Source organism: Leuciscus leuciscus (assembly GCF_965113295.1).
Source record: "Leuciscus leuciscus genome assembly, chromosome: 4".
NCBI classification, from domain to species: Eukaryota; Metazoa; Chordata; class Actinopteri; order Cypriniformes; family Leuciscidae; genus Leuciscus; species Leuciscus leuciscus.
The window spans coordinates 2,334,083-2,359,906 of record NC_138728.1 but is presented as its reverse complement, the minus strand read 5'-3'; the positions used below and the strand labels follow the sequence as shown (position 1 = coordinate 2,359,906).

Below are 25,824 nucleotides of genomic sequence, written 5' to 3'. Positions count from 1 at the left end.
TAGGATCTGTAATCCGCTGCGTCTCACTGTCATGCGCAGCGGTGGCACTGCCATGTTGGATTGAAAGCTCGGTGCACAGGAGTTCAGATGAAAGTTTAGAGGCGCAAGACGACACTGGATAACCAGACGAGGATCGCTTTTTGTTTGTGAGACGCAGGACTTCTCTCAACCCATTCCCGGCCGGACACACACAGGTCTGGATATGAAAGGCTCCGGATACAAGCTGCGGTGATCAAAGATCAATGAACGCATATTTTCTGTTTAACACTTCCTGATCACAAGTTCACACCATCGGATTGTCAAAATGAGTGGTCCGCCTTCAACCAGGAGGCCTATGAGTAACGTCGGCTCTGTTCTTCTCACACAACAAGAAAACGAAGTGCTCTTCAGCCATCTGGGCAGGAAATGCACGGTAAGTTCTCAAGCATTTGCTTGGTTTCTTTGCCAGGTAGTTTGTTTTCAGTCATGGATGTTCCAAACTCGAGCTGATATGAATGTAACACTGATGATTCCATTGGAACGGATCCATCAACAATGTATCATTTGTAAAGATACACTGCATCATCCGAGTTTACCAGGCGCTGGCTTCTGTTTGCTGCGGTCATTAGTGTTCCTCTAGCAATGCTTTCAAAGTTTCAGGTGAGCTCATGGGCCTTGTGCTGGTGAGATCGAGCACTGTAGATAATGGCTTTTCAAACTTTTAATGCCAATATGATGATCCACGTCATAATGTATGCTTTCACCTCAAGTATAAACCCACATTTTTTATTTATTTTTTTGACATCTGTATATATAACTGTGGTTCTTATAAACTCTGCCTCGTCTTGTTTGATGAAATGTAATCAGGTGAACTTGATGTAGTTCATGTCATATTGGCACATTTCTTTATCTTTATGGCTGATAAAGCCAATCACCTGACAGCATAACACTCTTCCTCCTTCAGATTTCACAATAAAACACAGTTCTGGTTTCAAATGAGACATTTACCTCTGCATTTCCATCCATGCTTTGTGTACATTGATAATTCCCCCAACTTTCATAACTGTTTCATAGAGGAAACTGTCATTGGTGTGTCTGGTTAAACTGTTAAGAATCTAACAAAATATTCAAGATTGGGAGGAGCAAAGGGAAAGTATCTATAAAGTAATCTATAGAGAGCAGACTGCTATATATAATGCACTTAAATATAGGCCAACTAACGATTTATGCGTTTATACTTATTTCTAACCATAAGTTGCACCTTATATCATTATGTGTTGATGGTGCAGTCCTGACATGTTTGTAGTTTAATCATCACTGCATGTCATGAACTTCTGTTTCCTCATTCCACTGCATTACCTGTTCTGTTCCTACAAGATGAAACTCATGTTGTTCGGATAACAAAACCGAAGCTTCCTTTTTCAAACGAGGGCATGCATGTTTTCCAAAGGGCCTCGTTCCTCACAAACGAAACGGGAACCAGGACTTGCCGCCCGAGATTCCCGGTTTCTCCTGCATGACTCGGGTCCTTGAATGCTCCACATTCCTGGCGGCGTTGAACAGTGACAGTGCTGTGCTTATCATGCGCTTGCAATATCAATGCATCCCATGGGCTTCGTCACCTTTTTGACATTTATTCATGAATTTATGTCGCAAGCCTTTTTTATATTCAAGCGGCGTGTCGTGGCACGACTGAAGTGGGTGTGTTTGTCCACATCTCCTCCTCTGAGGAATCAGCTGAATATGCTCTGAATCACAGAACCATGAGCTGAGACTTCAAACTCATCCATTTGTTTTGTTAGCATTGTGCCGGCTTTAGGGAGCTAGCATTAGTTTGAGATCCGGAGCAGTCTGAGGATGTGGTCCGCTGGGCCTCGCTGGTGTTCCTCCTGTTTCTGGGAGTGTGTGGTTCTCCTCCTGCATGGGAATGAATGTGGGGGGGTTGGAGAACCAGTCCTCTCTGGTAGTTCCTGCTGGCCGAGTTTCTGTGAAGTGTGAGGACGGCTAAAAGCACAATTTTTCAGCCTTATCTCTGTTTCGGTCTGTAATGCGCAGAATTTGATAATAACAGGTTCATAGACATCGTTAGACATTTGTTAATGACGAATTCTTCAACTTTGGCCTTTGTCTTCAGTATAGTCGTGGTGGACGATGATATGGCAGAAACATCATATCACCATTTTAATGTTGGTTTTACTATTTTTTGCAAGTGACTCAGCAATACAGCCAAACTAATTTACCTATTTAAAAAAATTATAAAGTAACAAAATATAAAAGAAAAAGGAATGACTGACAATTTAGGCCAAAGAAGGGGTGAGCGAAGATGAGAATCTTTATTTAGTTATTTTAGCTTCGTTATTAAATATAAGAACAAAGATACACATACAAATGCAATAAAATGGGTGATTTGACAGTAGTATACAATTAAGAAATTGAATAAACACATGTAAAAATAAAACACTACATAGACTTCACTGTATAAATTATAAATGCGTTGATTCTTATTAAAGCTAGTAAAGTTATTCAGTGAAGAGTAGTAAGTGATTTTTCTTTTTTTCTTTTTTCTTTTCTTTTTAACATTAATGGCAAGTAGCAGCAGGTTTATTAGGCTGCTGTCTCTTTAAAGAATTAGTTCAACCCAAAATGAAAATTTCCTAATAATTTACTCACCCCAATGCCATCCAAGATATCCATGTCTTTCTTTCCTCAGTGGGAGAGAAATTATGTTTTTTTGAGGAAAACATTTCTGGATTTTTCTTCTAACAATGAACTTCATTGGTTACCATCGTTTTTAAGTCCATATCAATGCAGTTTCAAAAGTCTTTGAAGTGTTTAAACGGGCTGTACGCGATCACAGCTGAAGAAGAGGTTGTTATCTAGTGAAACGATAGGTCATTTTCCCAAAATATATATTTATAGACTTTTTACCTTCAATAGTTGGGCTTGAGCTGATCAACAAACGGACAGGGAACTACGTCATCACGTTGAAAGGTCACGCCGGCGCCGGCAGAAGAACCGACCCACTGTTTACAATGCGACCGTATGTAGGAGGATAGTTCAAATAGTATTGTTTGCTATTATGTATATAGTAATAGTATTCAGTGAATATGAATTGTATATGAATAGTATATGAATAACATTCTGATGAATATGAATAGTAGTTCAAATAATATTGCCGGCGTGACCTTTCAACGTGATGACGTACTTCCCTGTCCGTTTGTTGATCAGCTCAATCCGAACTATTGAAGGTAAAAAGTCTATAAATTATATATTTTTTGGGAAAATGACCTATCGTTTCACTAGATAACAACCTCTTCTTCAGCTGTGATCGCGTACAGCCCGTTTAAACACTTCAAAGACTTTTGAAACTGCATTGATTTGGACTTAAAAACGATGGTCACCAATGAAGTCCATTGTTAGAAGAAAAATCCAGAAATGTTTTCCTCAAAAAAACATAATTTCTCTCCCACTGAGGAAAGAAAGACATGGATATCTTGGATGGTTTTGGGGTGAGTAAATTATTAGGAAATTTTCATTTTGGGGTGAACTAATCCTTTAAGACCTCATGCACGGATCTAATATACAGACCCGCATCCGGTTTTCCGCCAACCGTTTGTTCACTTAAGACATAACCGACTGTGTTTATGGAAACCTCTGTGTATTTGAGAGTTTAAGCACAATAAAACGCGAAAGGTTACTAAGTTTAGTTAGTTTTTGACAGGCTTTAAGTGTGCGGGGGACAAAAAGCGCATGTCAGGACAGCGTGTGGATAAAATGTTTAACCGGCCAGGCTTTAATAATAGACATATGCAAATAATAAACGTTCATGATTGTGAATGAGTGCAACCTCACGTGAGCTTAACCCTACCTCTGCGTTTACATATGATGGTGGCATTTTAATGGTTCACGATCAGAATCTGTGATCTCGCACACCCCTACTTCAGTGTTATCATTGCTGTGGTTTTAGATGGCCAGTGATATAGTAAAATATGAAGAATTGTACACCTTTGTAGCTCCATATAGCCTCAGTTCACCTACTAAACTCAAGTTTGTTGAACTATGAATTTTTTTTATACAGCATATTAAGAATATTAACTTTTTCAAATTGTTTAGCCATTTGTAAATTATTATTAAAAGGATATGCCTTATGACTATTTTTTGCATTTCAGAATAACATTAGTGTAAACCAACACATTTATGTATGGGAAATATGTAGTGACAAGTGTTCTCATACTTTTTTTATATAGTTAAATTATATAACTTATTAAAAATATTTATTTAATTTGAGTAATTATAATTTAAATTAATATTTAATTTTTACTAAATTGTATTTTATTTATTCATTTTTATTTTTATTGCATAATGGATAGACATACTAATGTTTAAAAGTTTGGGGTGACTTCTGCTCACCAAGGCTGCATTTATTTAACCAAAAATACCATAATATTGTGAAAATATTACAATTTAAAATAACGTTTTTTCAGTGTGAATATATAGTAAAATGTAATTTAGCAAATCTGAATGTTCAGCATCATTACTCCAGTCTTCAGTGTCACATGATCCTTCAGAAATCATTCTAATACAGTATGATGATTTTCTGCTCAAGAAACATTTGATTATTACAGCGTGATTTATTTGAAATAGAAATCTTTGGTGACATCATAGTCACTTTAATGCCTCCTTATTTAATAAAAAGTGATTTCTTCCATTAACTGCAGCTGATGATGAGCGATAAACTGCGAGATACGGAGTGACGACTGTCTGATGTTTGCTCGGATAAATGCCTCAGAGTTTGAGTAATGACTCGAATGAACTGATAATGGGCGGCAGCTTCATTCAGCCAATGAGAGCGCAGAAGTCTGTGTGTCTGTAAACCTTCCTCTGGCTTGTATCGTGTGGTTAATGGAAGCTTTGAGTGTCTCTGTAACAGTTCGGCGGGTTGTTAAGATGTGTGGCTTCACTCCTGACCAGGATCCTGGCAGGTCCGTCTGGTTTAGGTGGTCCCCTCTGCGCTTATGTAAATCATCTGGCCCGTCCTGAGAATAGATGCTGATCATTAATTCCCTAAAGTGGCTGTTTGGCGAGAACGTCTTCGTGCATTTCACAGCTGTTCACTTAAAAGTGCTCGGACTTGTCACTGTCACACAATGAAATAGTTTTTAGGAGAAATATTCACTGGTTCTGATTCCTCGCAGTTGGCTCATCTCAGGTCAGACTATTGATTTGTGAACTCAGGTTTCAATTCGGGATGGGTGTGTCCTTGTTTTTCCTCAAAGGCGTCATATCTTGGAAAGCAGGATTTCGACTAGAGTGAAAAAGAGTGATGTCCGTCCAGATTCCAGACTTTCTGTTAAAACTAAACTGCAAAAACAGATCATTCAGAAAATGTAATGTAATAGACCTCACAACCAAGAGCTCATTAGCATATGCCCGCCCACATTTACATTTCAGCATCTACATGGTAAACAAACTTTACTTTATTTACAATTTCGAAAAACTTGGTTCTCCCTGATAATAAGGTTATTTACATAAAATAATATACAAGGTAAAATATCTAAAAATTAAAAATGCGGCAAACTTGTAGGAATTTGGACCTGGATTTAAAGTCACCATGAAATCAAACTGGACAATTCTTGTTTTCATAGATTATGCAGTATTTATTATAAATGATTCATCTTTGCACGTTATTTGTTTTTAAATCATGTTCCTCATCTTGAATCCGAATAACTTCCCCTCCCTCTTGCAGTGACATCATCTCTTCTCTGCTGACGAGGGCGGGGCTCAACCTGTCACTCACATGAGATCAGCCAATAACAAACCACAACCATCCAATCAATTCCCCACAGACAAAATCAAGCCCCGCCCACATTTGTTCTTATTCCAGAAGCATTTCACTCAGATATACGGCACAAAAGGGAAGAAAAGATATAACGATATAATCTAAACTGATCTATGCTCTCAGCCAAGAGCTTGGACTACAGTAATAATGCGCATAATGAGCCGCGTTCCTCATTCTCATCATGATTAGTCTGAGAGTCTTCATTCACTGGCGTTGTGACCGGCAGCTTCGTGAGGAGACTGTCAAAGGGCTGCGCTCTCGGCATGTTTCACTCACATCGCCATGTTGAATGACACTGCGGTATAATCATGTCCTCTACAGATTGGTCGTTTTATGGCATGAAAGGTTTCTATTTATTGACCAGTTGTGGTGACCTTTATGGCACATTGACTTATTAACGAGAACCAAAAAGCCTTTTTATTGTTTTTTTCATGCACAATGACATTCTTTGGATTTTTTTTAAATGGTATTTTATTAAAGGGGTCCAAATATGCTATTTTTATTTTTTTACTTTCTTTAGTGTGTAATGTTGCTGTTTGAGTATGAAAGAGTTCTTCTCTATATCAGTGTCAGTGTTTCTGAACTCCCTGAAACGCCTCCATTGTAGTCTTGAGTTTCTTCCGGGAACGAACACGTCACAATATTCCTCATTTGAATAATTCATGCGCAGAATAAAGGGGCGGGGCCTGGTTGAGTTAGTTAGTGTGTTAAACTGGTGGTTATGGTAAGAGGCGGGACATTTCCCAAACACACTCGAAGCGCTCGACCAATCACAACACACTGATCCAGCCGACCAATCAGAGCACTGTGTGCTTTTCAGAAGGAGGGGCTTCATAGAGACAGGAACTAAACAGAGCGTTACTGACAGACTGGGAAGAGAGGAGCTGCAACAATGGAGAATATATAGGGAAAATAAGGTGTTTTTTGAACATTCATAGTGGCATAATTGGTCCTCTTTAAAATTCACTCTGAAAGTGATACTTGGGCATCTGTTTTCACCATGAGATAAGCAGGTGCAGGATTTATTTTAAATAAATCCCAATTGCCAATCTGTTTCCTCCTTGTGTCCGCAGAGTTTGTCTTCAGCGGTGGTGCAGGTCTATGGAGCCGACAGAAACTCGTCCTGGGTGAAGAAGTGCTGTGGTGTGGCATGTCTTGTGAAAGACAGCTCTCTGAGATCTTACTTTATCAGGGTGTTTGATATGAAAGTAAGTAATGTGTTTTTCGTGATTCCTCATGTATCATCTTGCTCTTAGTATTAAGTAAATGGTTTCTTATTCTGTTTCGACAGGAGGGAAAAATCTTGTTTGATCAAGAGCTCTACAACTCGTTTTCGATCAACAGCTCCAGGCCTTACTTTATCACGTTTGCTGGAGACGTAAGTGCTCATATCTTGTACATGCATGTCTTTTGTGTGTGTCTGTTCATGTGTTCGTATCTGTTTTGTACTCTTGTACTTCACCTCAGCAGACGTAAGGTATGTGCCACGGCCACAGACTGATAAAGCTGAAGTTAAAGTCAATGTGAAACTGAAATTGGCTGTGTTTGCTTTTATTCATATACATCTCTGCTCTTATTATTGTGCATGATTTCATCCTTAAAAAAAAAAGTTAGTCTTCTCAGTCCTTTATTAAAATGTAATGACTTTTTTCCTCATTAAGTTGGCTTGAGAGAGCAAACTTACTGAAATGCAACTTAAACTTTTTATTATTCTTCCGAGACTAGTTCTTTTGACTGCTACTCCTCCTAGAGCTTTAAAGCTAGAACCTCCAAACTCGGCTCAGACCTTCAGACTGTTCTGACTTCAGTTGGTATATCTTTTCAGACTGATCCGACTTATGGTTTTCCTAAAAATTAAGATTCTACAACGTTAAATCATGCTAGCAACGTGCTAAATCACATTAACATGTTAAATCATGCTGGCAACATGTTATCAATGTGTTCAATCTTTTTCCCAACTTGTTAAATCATGTTAGCAATGTGTTACATTTTAGAAACATGCTAGCAACATAGAAAAACACCATATCAACCTCTCTGTCTATCTATCTTTTTTAAACTTTCTAGTCAAGCTCTCTCAAGTCAACATCAAAGTTTGTCTTGACAGTTTTTTTTAATCTAGTTTAAAATTGTCACTCTACAATGCGGCTTATTACAAACGTAAAATATGTTGCGAAATGTCTTTTTACATTTTTTTTTTTGTTACATTCTGTTTGAATAACTGATTCATCTGTGTTTTGATTTATGTCTTATTGTCTGTCTGCTGTTCCACCACAAGCAGAGTGTGTATAAAGCGTCTTTAATGTGTGTTCGTCCTCAGACGTCCCAGATCGGTCTGAATTTTGCCAGTGAGGAGGACGCCAAGCGCTTCAGGTCGACAGCAAATGATCTTCTGCTTAGAAGAGGGAGGAAAACCGGTAAATACAACAACAGCACAGCAGAACTGTATCTCTCCTTCGCTTCACTCGTTTCCCTCTGCTGGAAAAGCCATTATCATCTGGTTTTCTTCTGACATGATTCCCCCTTTGTCTACTTCTATCACTCTTTCTGTAACACTACATGCCTTGTTGCTCCCAGTTCTTTTTTCCTTCCTAACTAAGGCTACTCAAGCAGTTTGTGTGTTTCTGCCGAATCCTGCTCTTTGATGTGTGTGGGACCCACAGGGGTCTGTGCGTGTCGGTCTGCTTCTGATTAGTCTTCTCTTTAACCACTTCCCCTCTGTGTGTCGACTGACTCAGCAACTTCTGCCGGGACAAGGAGACGATTGTGCATTTAAACATCTCCCCGATCTTTCCTCCACCGCTAAATCTAATTCTTTCACTAATAAACCTTCCAATTTAAGTCATGCAGTGGTGAATTTAGTAATAACAGTTATCTTAATTTTGTCTTGCAGAAAAAAGACGTGACCCACCTAATGGTAGGTTGTTTATTAATGAATTACATGAACGTTCATTCTGTCTAAACTAAACTTTACCTAGGACTGACAAAGTTTACCACTTAAAATGTTTTTTTTATGTCTGCAGATTCTTTGAATATAATGATAGTAGTTTGTTGAATAATCAGATTGAATTATGCAAAAAATGTCTGATTAATTTTTCACCCCAAAAAATCAGAAGGAAAAAATAGGAAATTATATTTTACTGAAAGAAAAAAAACACGTGTTTTTAGGACCATAGCAATTTTGTATTGTGGCATTATTATTGTGACAGTTAACCCCAAATTAAAATATAATCAAATGCTGTATGGGCATGTTTGAATTTTACAAATATTATTTATCACATATTATTTATTTAATTTAATAATTAAATATTATAATAAAAAACTAGTATTTATTCAACTTTAAATGTTTAATTTGTCATTAAAATAATGGTACAATACAAAAATCTATATATACATCACCAGGCCATATCTTGAAATATTTGCCCAATTTACCACGTATCTGGTAAGGTTCAGTAAGAAATTTCTGAGAAACACTGTTATTTGAAACCAACCTAAAGAAACACACCCCTCCCTTCATTGCTCCACCCCCAAAATACACAGATGTCTTTCTTTATCATAGCTGAAGTAAAATAATGCATTGCGAAAAATAAAACGCAGATGACGAACGAGCAAAACTGAAGAACAGATGATGACCATCCAGTACAGAAGAGATGTCGCCAGCAGCTCCAGACAAACCACGACACTCAAAACTGTCCTGTTTCTACAGCTAACGTTACAGCAACAGCATTGCTTCTCACAACTGGAGCAGAAACAACGAAACCTCGGCATCCGTTCTCAGGACCATCCAGTGCTAGAAATCTTTTTTTAATATTAACGCGGCTTCTAAAGCTCTTGTCCGATCATAACCTTCTCTTTTGTAGTCTCTTTATATTGTCTTTCTTCAAATCTGACTTTTACCCCCATCATGAGTGCACACGCCCCCTATTTCTGATTGCGCCCCCATCATGAGTGGACACGCCCCCTATTTCTGATTGCGCCCCCCATCATGAGTGGACACGCCCCCTATTTCTGATTGCGCCCCCATCATGAGTGGACACGCCCCCTATTTCTGATTGCTTGCCCCCATCATGAGTGGACACGCCCCCTATTTCTGATTGCTTGCCCCCATCATGAGTGGACACACCCCCTATTTCTGATTGCTTGCCCCATCATGAGTGGACACGCCCCCTATTTCTGATTGCTTGCCCCATCATGAGTGGACACGCCCCCTATTTCTGATTGCCCCCATCATGAGTGGACACGCCCCCTATTTCTGATTGCCCCCATCATGAGTGGACACGCCCCCTATTTCTGATTGCCCCCATCATGAGTGGACACGCCCCCTATTTCTGATTGCCCCCATCATGAGTGGACATGCCCCCTATTTCTGATTGCCCCATCATGAGTGGACACGCCCCCTATTTCTGATTGCCCCATCATGAGTGGACACGCCCCCTATTTCTGATTGCCCCATCATGAGTGGACACGCCCCCTATTTCTGATTGCTCCCATCATGAGTGGACACGCCCCCTATTTCTGATTGCCCCCATCATGAGTGGACACGCCCCCTATTTCTGATTGCTCCCATCATGAGTGGACACGCCCCCTATTTCTGATTGCCCCCATCATGAGTGGACACGCCCCCTATTTCTGATTGCCCCCCCCCTTAATGAGTTGACACGCCCCCTCTTTCTGATTGGCTACAAGTGTTGTGCTGCTCAGTCGAACCACTTTCAGCAACGTTTCTCAGAAATTGCTTACTGTCCCTTTAAATGCACTCAGGCAAACACTGTAGCAAATATAATTCACAAGCACACATCCCTCCCCCCTCATGTGTTACACCAAAACTTGATCTTCACAGTGCTGATGGTCTTTCGCCATATGACCCTCAGGGGCTGTCAACTACCCTACCCAACTAACGTATGTTAACACGTCATTTGCACTTTAGCATCCACCCGAGAGGCAGAAATCCAGCTATACTGGAAAACCCTGCAGCTTTGTCACTACCATCCTATATACTTGGCCGAAGTTTTGAAGTAACGTGAAGATGATGTGGGTTTGGGTTAGGGTTAGGTGTGTGTTTGTTTTCCAGTGAAACTGGACTATTGTGAGTGTGTGAAGGTGCTGTTGACACTCAGACTTCCCAAAGTGGGTTATTGAGAGTGTGTATGTGATTCATATGTACTCCAGTCTTTACAAACTTTTGACTGGTAGTGTATGTGCATATCAGCACTGTGACCTCTGACCTCTGTTTGATGTCTATGGATAAGCAACATGAGCTCTGGTGCAACTACAAATATTAGACTTGTAGTGAATCTGTTGCTGGTTATATGAATTTACCCTTATGCTGACCTGTGTGTTTTGACTGTGGAACAACAGGGTTTTTCCCTGTTGATATTTTGTTTAGTCACCTAGTATTAACCGCCTTTTTGACTTGCTCCCTCTGTCTGCGTGGAGGGTTTTTTGTTGTTCCTCAAATTCAGCGTGTCCTCAAGAACCCAGGAGATTTTCCGCAGCTTACGGCTGGCTTTAACGGTTATGTAAACTCCAGCGGTCGTGTATAATTTCCTGGGATTAAAAGAGGGCGTGTCTTTAGTGCACAGCAGCCTTCAAATGCTGGCAGAGAAAAGCGAGAGCAGCCTGACCACACACACACACACACACACACACCTGCGTCGTGGATGTCTGCGCGCGTTCAGAGATGATGTTCTGCACCACCTTTTTATCAGCGCCGACGGATGAGAAACTAGATGGGGCTTCGGATTTGGGAGGTTGCCTGGCTCCCCTGCAGTGCCTCGTTCTCCCACAGGACGAGCTGTACGGTCCGTTCGCCGACCCCACGGTTAACCTGCGACACAGTGAGCGCACCTGTGTGGTGATGGGTAAAATCCTCCTGAACGTGGGTTTAGGGGGTGGAGACATTAGCGGGCGCTATAGCCCGTCGTTTTTACTCTCGCCTGCGTACAGTGTCAAGCGTGAGGACACAGGTAGGTTGTGACCTGTGGTTTACCTGAGGGCTCAAATAATTGGACGAGATGGAGAGAAGCTTTATTGGGCGGTTTAGTCTTAATGCTCAGTGCATTAAACCAGGTTTTCTTAAATGCTTGGTCTCTTTTTGAATGCTTGGTCTCTTTTTAAAGTAGATTGTGAAAGCATGAAAGTGTAAAATGTTATAGAAGTTTAAGTTTACTGTGAAGCAAATGTACTGAATGAATGAATTTTGAGTGTTAAAGCTTTTGAATGATACCTAATAAAATGCATAATGGAGAAAAAAGGCAATAAAAAAGTGCTTCCTGACAGTTAAAGAGCATTAAAACTTGTTTTAGCATTAACTAAAAAACAAAAGAAAGTGCTTGATTGCATCAGTGAATGCATCATTTAAAAATGAATTTGTTTGTGACTGTTTCAGGACCTTCAGGACTTTTAGGACCAACACTTCCAATGGCAACGGTGGACATAAAGAACCCCGAGATCAACAACCAGCGTTATCAAAATAACACTCAAATGAACAACATCAACCTCACCAACTTCAACAGGAAAGACAAAGCCAAAGGCAAAAACAACAACAAGAAGAAGAAAATCTCCAAAGCTGAGATTGGCACCCCAAGCAATTTTCGGTGAGTTTTTGCTTTTAAGTTCAGAACAACTTGGAATTGGTATTAAGATGCGTTTTGGGTCGATCGGATCACGAGTGGACGAGGGAAACGCATTCACGTTTACACCTGGAGTTTTAATCCGTCTCTTTTGTCCACTTTCAAACACTTCTATCCTGATTTCTTTGAGGGGAGGGTCTATGGGCGGGTACATTTATGGGCTTTTTCAGATCTTTCAATATGCTTGTGTAATTTACACATGAACATAGTGTGTGTGTGTGTGTGAGAGAGAGAGAGAGAGAACATTGCACTTGGTACGTTTTTCATCTTCAAACCAAACTTGGGTCTTCAGCCGACAAAGTTTAAATCCCGTCTTCCTAGAGCTCTTCCCATAATGTTTACACATGATGTCAGTAGGCGGAGAGCTGGCCATGTATTGCGGATGTTCGACCACATGAGCGTCTACACTACGAAAGCAATCCGATCAAATGCGTTTTCGACTACATCTGGAAGTGGTTGAAATTGGACAAGCTCAAAACCTTTACTCCTGTATTTAGCATCGTCCACTTGTGATCCGATCGAACACAACACATCTTAACACCAGTTGTAAACAGGGCCTATGTTGTGATGGGATGTACACTTGTTTTTAATCCCATGTAATATATCCCAAATGTGATAATCTGGCAGCTGTATTCCAGGAATCATGTTAAAGAGGGATGAGACCTCCGTAACCATGACCATGTTCATGTTTGATGTCCTTTAATCTAAGCATTTCAGTTTCTGAGCTGTGTTTGGTGAATGTTTCTGCTTGTGTGTGTTTTTCCAGGCATGTTGGGCATGTCGGATGGGATCCCAACACAGGCTTTGATGTGAGTATTTTGTTTGCATTTAATGTGAAACGCGTAAAGCCGTGATGTTCAGTTTTGCACGCGCATCGTCTTAAGATGCTGTTGTTTACATGATTTCATCATGGATCAGAGGTCATGACGGGATATGATTCACATCTCTTACACAATGTGATTGCAACGGGTGTATCTTCATAATCCATAGCAATCATTCTCCCAAAAAAAAGGATCATATTTCAGTGTGTGTGCACCAGTTTGTAATTTTAACTCCCTCTGAATATGAGAGCTTACATAAAGGGGATTTATTCAGGGTTATAGTGTGATTGCGCCGGTAGACTATCTGCAGGAGTGCATGGAAGTTTTTCATAATCAGAGGAAAGAATTAGTAACTTTTAAGCAGAACGTCTGTTTCTGTGCTTGACGAATTTGCTGAAATATTGTGGATACTGAATCACATTGAGTTAAATAATAAATGAGCAAACCGAGACTCATTTATTTTAAAAGAAGAATGCACAAGCACCTTTTTCGAGCAAAACATTTGACAAAAGGGATATTTAGTGATGGAAAAATGGATATAATCTTCAAAATGAAGTCTGGTTACTGGAATACACTACCATTCAAAAGTTTAGTGTTGGTAGAATTTTATTTTTAAATGTTTTTGAGTCTCTTCTGCTCTTCAAGGCTGCATTTGTTTGATAAAAATACAGTGAAATATTACAATGTAAAATACCTGTTTTCAATGTGATTATATACTAAAATGTAATTTATTCGTGCGATCAAAGCTGAATTTTCAGCATCGTTGCTCCAGTCTTCAGTGTCACATGATCCTTCAGAAATCATTATAATATTCTTCAGAAAATTACTATTATTGATATACATTTACATTTACATTTATTCATTTAGCTGACGCTTTTTATCCAAAGCGACTTACAATTGCTATATATGTCAGAGGTCGCACGCCTCTGGAGCAACTAGGGGTTAAGTGTCTTGCTCAGGGACACATTGGTGTCTCACAGTGGATTCGAACCCGGGTCTCTCACACCAAAGGCATGTGTCTTATCCACTGCGCCACTACCACCCCTATATGGTGGGGTCATCATATGATATGATTAAATAGAAATCTGTTGTAAAATTATACGTATTTAATGTCACTTTTGATCAATTTAATGCTGAATAAAAGTATTAATTAATACGATAATGTATGTTCAAAGTTGATGTGATGAACTACAAAAGCGTCCCTAACGAATGAGGACTTCAACCCAAGAAGCAGAAGTTGATAATAATTTAATGTGATTTGTATCTCGATTCTTTCCAGTCATTTGTTGACGGTTCACTCGTTGTCTTTCCGCAGTTGAATAACCTGGACCCAGACCTAAAGAACCTGTTTGACATGTGTGGCATTTCTGAGGACCAGCTCAAAGACAAAGAGACGTCCAAGGTCATCTACGACTTCATTGAGAAGAAAGGAGGAGTAGAGGCTGTTAAAATTGAACTTCGACGACAAGGTGAGTCTCTAAGAGTTCGGCTGCCAGGTCGTGATATTAGCACTTATCCAAGCCAAAATAATCGTATGTTGTAGTATTTCAGAGTAATATTTAAATAATCTGTCCTTCAGGACCCCCGAGGTGGTGTGGTAGGTTACTTTCCCCTTTTCCCTTTTGCATGAGTCTTCAGTGATGAAAAGAAAACCGTGTGTGTGTGTGTGTGTGTGTGTGTGTGTGTGTGTGTGTGTGTGTGTGTGTGTGTGTGTGTGTGTGTGTGTGTGTGTGTGTGTGTGTGTGTGTGTGTGTGTGTGTGTGTGTGTGTGTGTGTGTGTGTGTGTGTGTGTGTGTGTGTGTGTGTGTGTGTGTGTGTGTGTGTGTGTGTGTGTGTGTGTGTGTGTGTGTGTGTGTGTGTGTGTGTGTGTGTGTGTGTGTTCCTCGCTGCTCACCGCTGAAAGCTCTCCAGTAAAACTTATTTTTCACTTGTTTTTCATATAGTGTGTATATATATATATACAGTATATATAATTCGCATGGAGTTGCAGGAGTAAGTGGAGCTGTGAGCGGCAGCCAGGAGGAACACACTGCATCCTACGGGAATCTTCCCGTTTCAAGAACCCTGGAGTGAACTTTCTATTTCTGCGTCGAGTTTGACTTTAAAGTGTTTGCCTGCGTTAGCGAGTCGTTGGACAAGGATATCCGATGTTATTTGTTTAACACAATATTTTGCTCATATTGCCAACCCCAACAATATCACTGCAATGGAATACACCACTGTTAAAAATGTTGGTTATATTTTTTATTTTGTTTTTTTTATGCATGTACACGGTTTTAAATCTTTTTTTTTTTCTTTTTTTTAAGAAAAAATGCAAGGATGCATTAAATTGATCAAAAGTGACAGTAAAAAGACATTTATAATGGATTGATTTCCGTTTCAGATAAATGTATTTTTTAAACTTTGTTCATCAAAGAATCCTGAAAAATGATTAATACAACAATATTAAGCAATAATATTAAGCTGTTTTCAACACTTAATCATAATCATAAATATTTCTTGGCTGATCATGTGACACTGAAGACTGGAGTAATGATGCTGAAAATGCAGCTTTGATCACAGGAATAAATTACACTTCACGATATATTCACATAGAAAACAGCTGTTTTACATTGTAGTAATATTTCACATTTTTACTCTTTATACCGTATTTTTATCTATTTAGTAGCTGTGCATGACTGCCTAATTTTGGAAGGAAGCCAGAAGATAAAATCATTCATTACATATAAATTATTCTCACATTATCTGATGTTTAAAACTTTCTAAATTCTAAATCTAGATTCTGTGATTGTAAGTCTCTGTGTTGCTCGGCAACTGTAAACAGTTCGCAAAGACCCGCCCCCTTTAGTTACTGTTGCTATGTCCGGCAAGCCACGCCTCTCTCACGCCACATGTTCTCACGCAGTGAAACACACACCGCAGAGCAGAGAGGACACTGACACACACTGACAGACCAGGGTACTTTTGATATGAAACAGTCTCACCTTTCAAATTTGCTTTTTTTATTTTTTATTTTTTTATTTAAACAGTAAAAACCGTTTTGTGTGTCTTTTTAATGTGTCTAACAGATCGATCTGCTCAGTTAAAGCGGCTCGTGAACCGATCATCTCTTCCTTCTAGTTCATTTATAGCATCAAATAAACATGAATGAACATCAGAACTAATGTTGTTTTATCCGCGGACAGACGTCAGTGTACACCGTTTCTCAAGTTCAAATCCTCTGACGTTATTCTACTAACTCTCCTGACTGCTTTGTCGGACATTAATGGCGGATTCGGCGATTATGATTGGTCAGATCGCCTGTCAATCAAACATGCTTAATAACACCACCTTAATAGCAACTTTATCATCATCTTGACATGTTTTTGACATTCATTACATATAAATTATCCTCACATTATTAGGTGTTTAAATTTAAAAGCCTTCTAAAATTCTAATCCTAGATCCTAAATTCTGTGATTGCAAGTTGCTGTGTTGCTCGGCAACCATAATCAACAGCTCTTAACTGCAGCATGCTTAATAACACCACCTTAATAGCATCCACCTTAACACCACCTTAATAACACCACCTTTATAACTCCTCCTTAATAGCATCATCCTCTTGACTTGTTTTGGGAAGTTTTCACATTAATCCATGTTACAGGTATATATTAACATTTACCGTAACGTTTTGTTGTATTCTCTTTCTCCAGCACCTCCACCTCCACCCTCCAGAGGAGGACTTCCACCTCCTCCACCCCCCCATAACACTGGCCCTCCTCCCCCCCCTCCTCCCTCCAGAGGTCGAGGAGCTCCACCTCCACCTCCACCATCCAGAGCCCCCACCTCAGCTCCACCCCCTCCTCCACCCTCCCGGCCCGGCATAGGTGCGCCACCTCCTCCCCCCAGCAGAGGTCACGGGTCTGCTCCTCCACCACCTCCACCTCCCCAACCCGCCTCCATGTCTCCACCGGCCCCTCCACCCCCTCCTCCATCATCTTCAGTGGGTGGAGCTCCACCTCCTCCTCCCCCTCCTCCTCCGGGACCGCCTCCTCCCGCGCCTCCTCCACTGACGGAGGTTAATTCAGGGGATCTGCCTGGGGGGAAGTCTGCACTCCTGGACCAGATTCGAGAAGGAGCGCAGCTGAAGAAGGTGGAGCCGAACAGCAAGCCGGCCGTGTCCAGTGGAGGCCGTGGCGCTCTCTTAGACCAAATACGAGTCGGCATTCAGCTTAAAAATGTGAGTAGAGCGGCAAAGAACCAATAAGAAAAGATGAAAAAAAATGTTGGGGTCAATACGATTTTTTTATTATTATTTTTTTTTAAATACTTTTATTCAGCAAGGATGCATTAAATGAATCAAGTGACAGTAAAATAATTTTAATGCTACAAAAGATTTCAATTTCAAATAAATGCTGTTCTTTTGATCTTTCTGGTCATCAAAGAATCCTGAAAAAAATGTATCGTTTTCAACATTGATAATAATCATGTTTCTTGAGCAGAAAATCTTCATATTAGAGTGATTTCTGAAGGATGATGTGATAATTAAAACTGGAATAATGATGCTGAAAATTCAGCTTTGATCACTGGAATAAATTACATTTTACAATATATTCTCATAGAAAACAGTTTCTCTAAATTGTAATAATATTTCACAATATTACTGTTTTTACTGTATTTTTTGATCAAATAAACGCAGCCTTGATAAGCAGAAGACACTTTTCTTTTTTTTTCTTTTTTTTTCAAACACAAACTTTTGAATGATAGTAATGCAAATTATGCAGATGCTAGTTATAGAATATTGGGAAGTTTTCCAGGCCATAAATTAGTTGTGGAAAAACACAAAATAAAATTAATCAAATTATAAAAAGTAAATTTAATCAAAATGAACAGTTCATGTTCTCTGTGGGATTCCTTACATTTCGAAATGGTCGTTATTTGAGCAATTCTGCTTGTTGCCTCCATTAAAACTTAGTCGTCTTATTGATTTATGAACTATTTCTATTTCATCAATTAATCAGTGATTTGTATTTCCACACCAGAGTCCTTGTTCAAATCAGTGTATATATTTTATAAAAATTTTTTAGTTGTTGTTTGCACCAATGATTTATCACATCTGCATGTCATGCCGGTGAACAAAAACATTCTGATCATGTGACCCTTACAGGTACCGGACTCTACCGAATCGAATCCGACCTCTCCGGCCCCGTCCGCTGGGATCGTGGGCGCTCTGATGGAGGTCATGCAGAAGAGGAGCAAAGCAATCCACTCTTCAGGTGTGTGTGTGTGTGTGTGTGTGTGTGTGTGTGTGTGGGGGACTGAGCTTTATGACCATTACAGTCAGACTCATTTGGCATTGTGTTACACTAGAAAACTTAACATTTAATCCATGGTTTTGTAGATGAAGATGAGGATGATGATGACGAAGAAGATTTTGAAGATGATGATGAGTGGGATGACTGATGACCAGGGCTTCCCAAAACAATCAAGACACTACAATGCTCTTGTCTTTATAAATCTTATCAAATTGTAATGTAAATGGATGACCAATTTGCTGTATTTTTTTTGTTTTTTTTTTTGTTTTTTTTTGCCTTTATGCTTTTTTTATTTTTATTTTTATTTTTTATTAATTAATCTGTGCAATACCTCATTTAATCTGTAAAGGTTTGTCATGTATCTCCTGTAAAGGTTTCCCCTCCTGGATTAACGTGCAATTTTACATCAAGTTTCTTGATTTGTAAAGTTGAATATTTTGGGGTTTATTTTGTTTTTGTTTAGTTTTTTCTTCATTCATTGAAAGGGAGGTCGACTCTAAGGAACAAGATGAGCGAGACTTTAATGTTGATATTGTGAAGCAAGAACACTATTTTCATACTTCTCTCTTATGTACCTTACCTTTTCTTATTCAGAACGTAGTTTAGCACTATTATTTTCTTAACAAAAAAAACAAAAACATATTTAGCCCTGTTGCTTATTTGTAAATTTGCTCAGAGTTTGAGTCGGTTTATATTTTTGCACGATTAAAAAAAAAAAAAAAAGTGAAAAACATTAATTGAGGGGATACAGCGCAATACGGCGGATATGTTTACACATTGTGTGCTATAGCTACTATGTCAGGACTCTTCTTAACATTAGATGTGAGAAACACTACAGTTATTATAAAATATCCTGTTTGCATATGCTAGTTTGCATTTTACTGGCATTACTACAAATCTCACAGGCATGTGTTTTTTCTTTCCGGTTGGTCAGATACGGTTCATGTTGAAATTGAATGTTCATGTGTGCCATTAAAAAAAAAACGAACACACCTGAATCGGACGGTTCGTACGTTCTCAATGTTTTATTAATAACGCACTGTGATGCTGTACTAATTCAAAGAGAGGCTCTGGCTCGCTTGACGGTCCGCAGTGGCTCGTATCACATAGTTACACTGTTTTTAACAGTGTTATAGAGGAATTAAAATATCTTTTCCGGTTTTTATCCTTAGTTCAACCAGGGTTGCTTTGCATCGAGACTTGAAACCTTTGAAATGAGGTTGAAAAATAATTATTAAAAATTGTACACTCAAATAAATGTTATTATTTACAGAACCTTCATGTATTCGGTGGTTTTTATTCAGTTCACTTATACAGTAAATGTGACTAAAACATTAAAATCCAGTTTCCGAGTAGGTGATTCAATAAATGTCCTTGATTGAGTGAATTTAAAAGTCGTTGTTAGTAGTTTAAACCCACAGCCTGAGATGGTATTCCTGGAGCTTAGCCAAACCGCTGATTGCATATGACATTTTGTTTTGTTCTATGTTTAGAGCGCTAAAGCTATTTGGCAGACATTTAAGAATAAAAATCAACTGTCATACAAAATGATATTGTTTTACAGGGTTTTAGCTTGTGCAAATGTCCGTTCAGGTAAGTTTTACCTCCAAATTATGTAAAGCTAGATTGTTCTCCAAGCAGACAAAATTGGAGTGAAAGTGTTTTAATATTTTCTGTGCGTCCTTCATAACCTGTTCAGCAGCTTTTATTTTTTCCCCTGTGGTCTCGTGTCATCAGAAGTTAGCCATGCTTTAAATGTATTTTGCATGCTGTGATATGCATGGAAATTAAGTTAGAAGTTGATTAAAGGGATTGTTCACCCAAAAATGTAATTACTCATCCTCATGTCGTTCCAATCCCGTTCATTTTCGTAACACAAATGATGTTTTTGATGAAATCTGAGCGCTTTCTGTCCCTCCATTGACAGTCTACGCAACTACCACTTTGATGCTTCAAAGCTCTACAGGTTTGGGAAGGACATCAGGGTGAGTAATAATGACAGGATTTTCATTTTGGGGTGAACTAATCCTTTAACGATTCTTCTGTGGGAAAGTATTTGTCTTTCAGATGCGTTCCTTCACTGCTGCTAAAAACATTTCTCTGTTCACGGTGAACAGCTGCGGAGTGGATTTAGTCCCCGGGAACTTTTCCAAAATACACAAACATACAAGGTCCGGATTAAGAGACTGTGATATTCATACAACTAATACTCTCCTGCTCCAGCAAAGACATATTGGCCCTGCGTTTGCTTACGGAAGGCTAGTCTTCTGACCTTTGCTACTGTTTTGGTTCGTTCTGCTAGCAGAAATAACGATGCTCTTACTATTTTAGTCAATTATTGAATTGATGATTTTTAATCCTTTTAAACCAAGTCAGATATGTACATTTATACAGACATGAATCATGTTAAAAAACATTAACAAGGCAAAGTCGATTTTTTTTTTCATTTAAGAACAAGAAAGTACAATCACAACAACAGCACAAACTGCCTCAATGACTAAAAGTGATAAATAAATAAAATGAATACAGTGCAAATATCCAGGTCATTCTCAATACAGAAAACCCGGTTATTTTAAACAGAAAAGCACACAGTGTCTGTGTTGGCAGATGATGCTCAGGAGGCCTTAAACCTGCTGTCTTCTTCTGTCTTAAAGCCTGGTTACTGGAGATACTGAGGAACCTCCACCTGCGAAGAATCAAAAGGTCAGATCCATCCAAATTTGTTCTCAGCACAATTAGATTACCATGACCTTGTTTATTATATTTAGTGCTGGGCAACGATTAATTACATCCAAAATAAAAGTTTGTTTACATAATATATGTGTGTGTACTGTGTATAATTATTTTGTATATATAAATACACACACATGCCTGTATATATTTAAGAAAAATGTGATGTTGTAAAATATTTATGTATAAATTATGTATAAATATATACACAGTATATAGATGCAAATATTTCTTAAAGTGTAGCCTATACATAATTTATATATAAATATTTTATGACACATTTTTTATTAAATATATACAGGCAAGTGTGTGTATTTATATATAGCCTACAAAATAAGTATACACAGTACACACACACATATATGATGTAAACACAAACTTTTATTTTGGATGCGATAAATCGCGATTAATTGTTGCCCAGCCCTTATTCAATCAATAATAAAACCAAGTCAAGCATTCTATTTTTCATTCTTCTGTCCACTCAAACAGTTTTAATTTTCCACAGCACCAAGGCAACTGCCTTCTTATCGAGACGGGTAAAATGGTTTCTATTCATAGCAGCACTAAGTGTGAGGAATTTGTGAGGTCAGGGTGTTTGTCTGGGGATAACACCGAGTTTTCCACTGAACAGAAGTACTGAGTTTTGTTCTCTGCCATTTTGTTCATTTCACCACATTTATTATGATGTCATCATGGTCTGTAACCACCATAGACTCTGAGAGGGATAGAAGTCCGCCCCAATAATTAGAAATATGTCCAAATTCTTTTTAACAGTGAAAGAGTGTGTGATTAGTTGTAAATGGCTAAACATTTAATATTTTACGATAGATAAATCGGGCTCAGTTCAGATCGTCAAGTATGAGTGTTTTATTATAGAAATGTTGACCGTAATATCCAGTGATGCAAACTACTCAACTTATTTTAATGAAATTTTGCCGTTTTGAATTGAAAATATCCTATAATTTAGCCTACGTGATTCTTGTCATTCATAACATAATTTCACGAGACAAGAAACGTATTTTCGAAAAATTATATGAATGAGAATGAATGTGCATATTTTAACTTATTTTAACATTCTTTATCTTTTTCCTTAGGCTATTCCCATTAAATTATTTAATGTAACACTTTATTTTAAGGTGACGTAGTTACATGGTACTACATGTACTTTCTATAGTAATAATGGTAAATTATGCATAATTACTTACAAGTTACTTACCCCGAAACCAAACCCTGACTGCAATTCTATAGTAAGTGCATGTTAATTAAGTTAATTAATATTACTCAGTACTTAAGTAAAATGTAACTACATCACCTTAAAATAAAGTGTAGTGTAACCTTAATTTAATTCCTATAAATAAATCAAACACCCCTAAAAAAAACACAGACAGTCATTGTGACCATATTCTTTTAAAAAATGCATCTAACATAGTTTGGATTGCGACACGCCTCCTGTTATAAGCAGGTGTGGCAACAATGACAGGTATGCTCACGAGAGTTGTTTGGGCTTAAAGGGAGTACTTTCTTAAATAAGACCTTTGATTTGTAAAACTCTATACAGGCAGTTATGCCAAATACAGTCATTTGAGGTTCCCTTTCAGCTCGGATGCTGCCTAAGAAGACAGCAAGAAAGCTCACAATGTTTTGGGAGATACTCACCCTTCTGAGATTTTTGATGCTGCTTCCTTTGATGGCGTCCATGAGTTGATCATGAGCGCAGCGTAGAGGTGTGGACGGTCTGGAGTTCTCTCTGTCATTGATGGGTCTCAGTGCGTTCTTCAGTTCCTTTAATATGCTGTTAGTCTCTGTTTGCTTTGCAGTGCCATTTTTGCCCTTTTTGGATTTGGATTTGGTGGGCCCATGCTGCTGCTTCTTGGAGGTCTTCTCTTGCCGTTTGATGACCTCTGCGATCATTCTGGAGGGAGATTTCTTTTCTGGGATTGAGGCTTTGGGTGGAGGTGGTGGAGGAGGAGGAGGAGGAGGAGGAGGAGGTGGTGGTGGAGGAGCAGCGTTCTTCTTTGCCATGTCAATGTGTGGTAGCTTTGGAGATGACCATGGTGAACTCCGATGAGAGCCGTAAGGAGAAGAGTTGGTCGAGCTCTTCTGAAGCGCAACCGTTCTTGGGTTTGTGGGAGTCGCTGCAACTCCTTGCTGTTGACGCATCTCCTGCATTCTCTTCTGTCTTTGGAAGTCTTGGTTGCGGGTGAGAATGGTCGTCATGCTTATACGAGGGCCTGGAAGATCAAACTGGTATCCCAACTTTAACAGAGTGGTATTCTCTCTCAGTAACTTCACAATCTCCATCTCCACCTGACCTCCACAAATGTGCCGTTGGTTGTGAAATCGCATTTCTGTAAGTTTACTGTTTCGGGTGAGGGCTTGCACTAGTGCCATGATACCCTTCCCTGTAATAAAGTTGGATTCAATGTTAAGATTTGTGATGTTGCTGTTTTCTCTCAGCATCTTGGCAATGGCAAAGGCCACCTGGTCATCTGCGTGTGTGTTGGCAAGACTAAAGAAACGTACGTGTGTGTTAGAACGTAAGGCCTCTGCAAATCGCATAAGAGTGTCTTGGGAGATATTGTCAATGTTGTTGAGGTTGACTTCAGTGGTATCTGGGTCATTGTTGAGGATCTTTTCCAGAACCTCGTCCACCACAGTGGGGTTTCCTGACATGCGACTCGGCTCCTGAACTTGGACTTTTGTTTCGCCTATCAGTGGAGAGTGTCGTCTTTCAGGCTCTGCCATTCTGAGATTGGACTGACCATTGGAAGACCAACACTGCTGTGGTTGAGTAGTACAATCTAGTGACTGTGCTATTTTAGGACTGTTGTCTTCATTTTCTTCTTCCTCATCTTCTTCTTCCACCTCCTCCTCTTCCTCCTCCTCTTCTTCCTCTTCCACCTCCTCCTCTTCTTCTGTCACTGGTTCATCCGGTTCACTTTCCTCTTCTTCCTGTTCCTCTTCATCATCCCGATATTTCTGTGCTTCTTTCTCATTTTCGTCAGCCTCGTCTTTTTCATCCCCAGATTCTTCAGTGTCACTCTCAGTTAAACCTTCTTCCTCTTCTCTGCCGTCTTCGTCTTTCTGGAATTGAAAAGGTCATTTTTAGAAAAGCATTGATCCTGGTGCAGAACTTGAGTCCCAGACCCATGGTGTCCCTTCCCCTTTCAAATCATTCCTTTTCCCAGATTATATAGACATGTACATTTTTGGGGATATTTTATCAAATCTTTGCCAAATGGCGACTGCTATTCAACAATTCAGATCAAAATCCTTAAATATAGCATCCTTTAGTTTTTACCCAACACTCTCATGCAAAAATGCAAAAATTAGGGATACAAGGATTAGGCTTGTTCTTTGTACACTTCTTTATTTCCCCCTAAAGGGTTAGGGTTCTAGTAGTACCATAATATAGCAGGGGTGTAACGGTACATGTATACGTCCAGACGTCACGTTTCACGTCATTGTCTACGCATGTTAATGAACTCTCACGCGCAAAGAAAATGGCATCGTAGGCGAATCAAACTTCAATTCAATTCATATTTATTTGTATAGCGCTTTTCAAAATAAACATAATTTCAAAGCAGCTTTATAGAAAGTCACAATTAGCTACAAATGTATTAATTTAAACAATGTAATAATTTAAGGCAGAAACAATGAGCTCATTGAAGTAATGAATACTTGTTTAAGAAATTATTATGACATTGACAACTGTAGCATTGGTGTATGTTAATCAAACTAATAAGTTTGAAAACAGCCACTGCATTTTACCATGCATCAATCTAAATGTAAATGTACCAAACTTGCATCGAACCGTGACCCCAAAACCGAGGTACGTACCGAACCGTGACGTCTGTGTACCATTACACCCCTATAATATAGTACATTTTACTACCTTAAGGGTGCAAATTTGTACCTTATTTATCCCTAAAGGGTACATTTTGGTACCTTAGTGTAAACACTAAGGTACCAAAATGTACCTTTTTGGGATAAATAAGGTACAAATTTGTGCCGTTTGAGGGAGACAAGCTGTTGTTACCCTGTTAGTGTTTGAGGTTGTGGATCACTGACCTCTCTAGGGCTTGTGGAGCCGATCCTCTCCTCCTCCAACAGTTTCCGTGTCTCATTTTCCCAGTATTTCATCAGAGCTTCCCTGCTGAATGTTCCAGTGGGAGTCTTGGCTGTCTGATCTCTCTGTCGCAGTCCGATGGGAAGATTGTCGTCTGGGTCAATATCAGCCAACTCCTTCTCCAGCTCCTGTAGTTCCTCAGCAGTCAACGAGGCCAACAACTCATCTTCATCCAAATCCTCGTACTTACTCAGTTCCCGTCGGTAGCCAAATGTACTCATGGCCCTCTTGCTAGTCTGTTTGAAGTCTGAAAAGTCCTGGTTTTGTTTCAGTATTGGGACATCAGATCTTTTGAGTGGTCTGGGATCTGGGATGGTATGAGTGGTGCAATGGAGAGCGAGAGCTCGTCTACTGTGGTGGGCAGCTGGAGGGGTCTTAAACAAAGCCCCAGCCCATGATGTCG

The 25,824-nt window shown here is 39.2% G+C and overlaps 2 protein-coding genes across 2 annotated transcripts; one reads left to right on the top strand and one right to left on the bottom strand.

The window, feature by feature from the left end:
• Positions 1-70: 70 nt before the first annotated feature.
• waslb (WASP like actin nucleation promoting factor b) lies at positions 71-19,837 on the top strand. The gene is made up of 11 exons (XM_082166803.1): positions 71-412; positions 6,892-7,026; positions 7,110-7,196; positions 8,136-8,232; positions 8,709-8,732; positions 12,204-12,411; positions 13,214-13,256; positions 14,584-14,737; positions 16,961-17,487; positions 18,415-18,523; positions 18,649-19,837. The coding sequence occupies exons 1-11, from the start codon at positions 305-307 to the stop codon at positions 18,708-18,710; spliced, it is 1,554 nt and encodes a 517-aa protein (XP_082022929.1). The 5' UTR covers positions 71-304; the 3' UTR covers positions 18,711-19,837.
• lmod2b (leiomodin 2 (cardiac) b) lies at positions 19,228-25,757 on the bottom strand. Its single transcript, XM_082166793.1, has 3 exons — positions 25,364-25,757; positions 22,949-24,376; positions 19,228-21,248 (listed from the first exon to the last, which is right to left on the bottom strand). The coding sequence occupies exons 1-3, from the start codon at positions 25,640-25,642 to the stop codon at positions 21,222-21,224; spliced, it is 1,734 nt and encodes a 577-aa protein (XP_082022919.1). The 5' UTR covers positions 25,643-25,757; the 3' UTR covers positions 19,228-21,221.
• Positions 25,758-25,824: the final 67 nt, after the last annotated feature.

Bases quoted from the DNA above. Each gene is read 5' to 3' on its own strand.
- waslb (XM_082166803.1), top strand. From the start codon at position 305: ATGAGTGGTCCGCCTTCAACCAGGAGGCCTATGAGTAACGTCGGCTCT. The intron at 413-6,891 runs GTAAGTTCTCAA...TTGTGTCCGCAG, and splicing joins ATCTGGGCAGGAAATGCACG to AGTTTGTCTTCAGCGGTGGT. The intron at 8,233-8,708 runs GTAAATACAACA...TTTGTCTTGCAG, and splicing joins TAGAAGAGGGAGGAAAACCG to AAAAAAGACGTGACCCACCT.
- lmod2b (XM_082166793.1), bottom strand. From the start codon at position 25,642: ATGAGTACATTTGGCTACCGACGGGAACTGAGTAAGTACGAGGATTTG. The intron at 24,377-25,363 runs GTCAGTGATCCA...TTTCAATTCCAG, and splicing joins GCTCCACAAGCCCTAGAGAG to AAAGACGAAGACGGCAGAGA. The intron at 21,249-22,948 runs GTGAGTATCTCC...GATTCTTCGCAG, and splicing joins GCATCAAAAATCTCAGAAGG to GTGGAGGTTCCTCAGTATCT.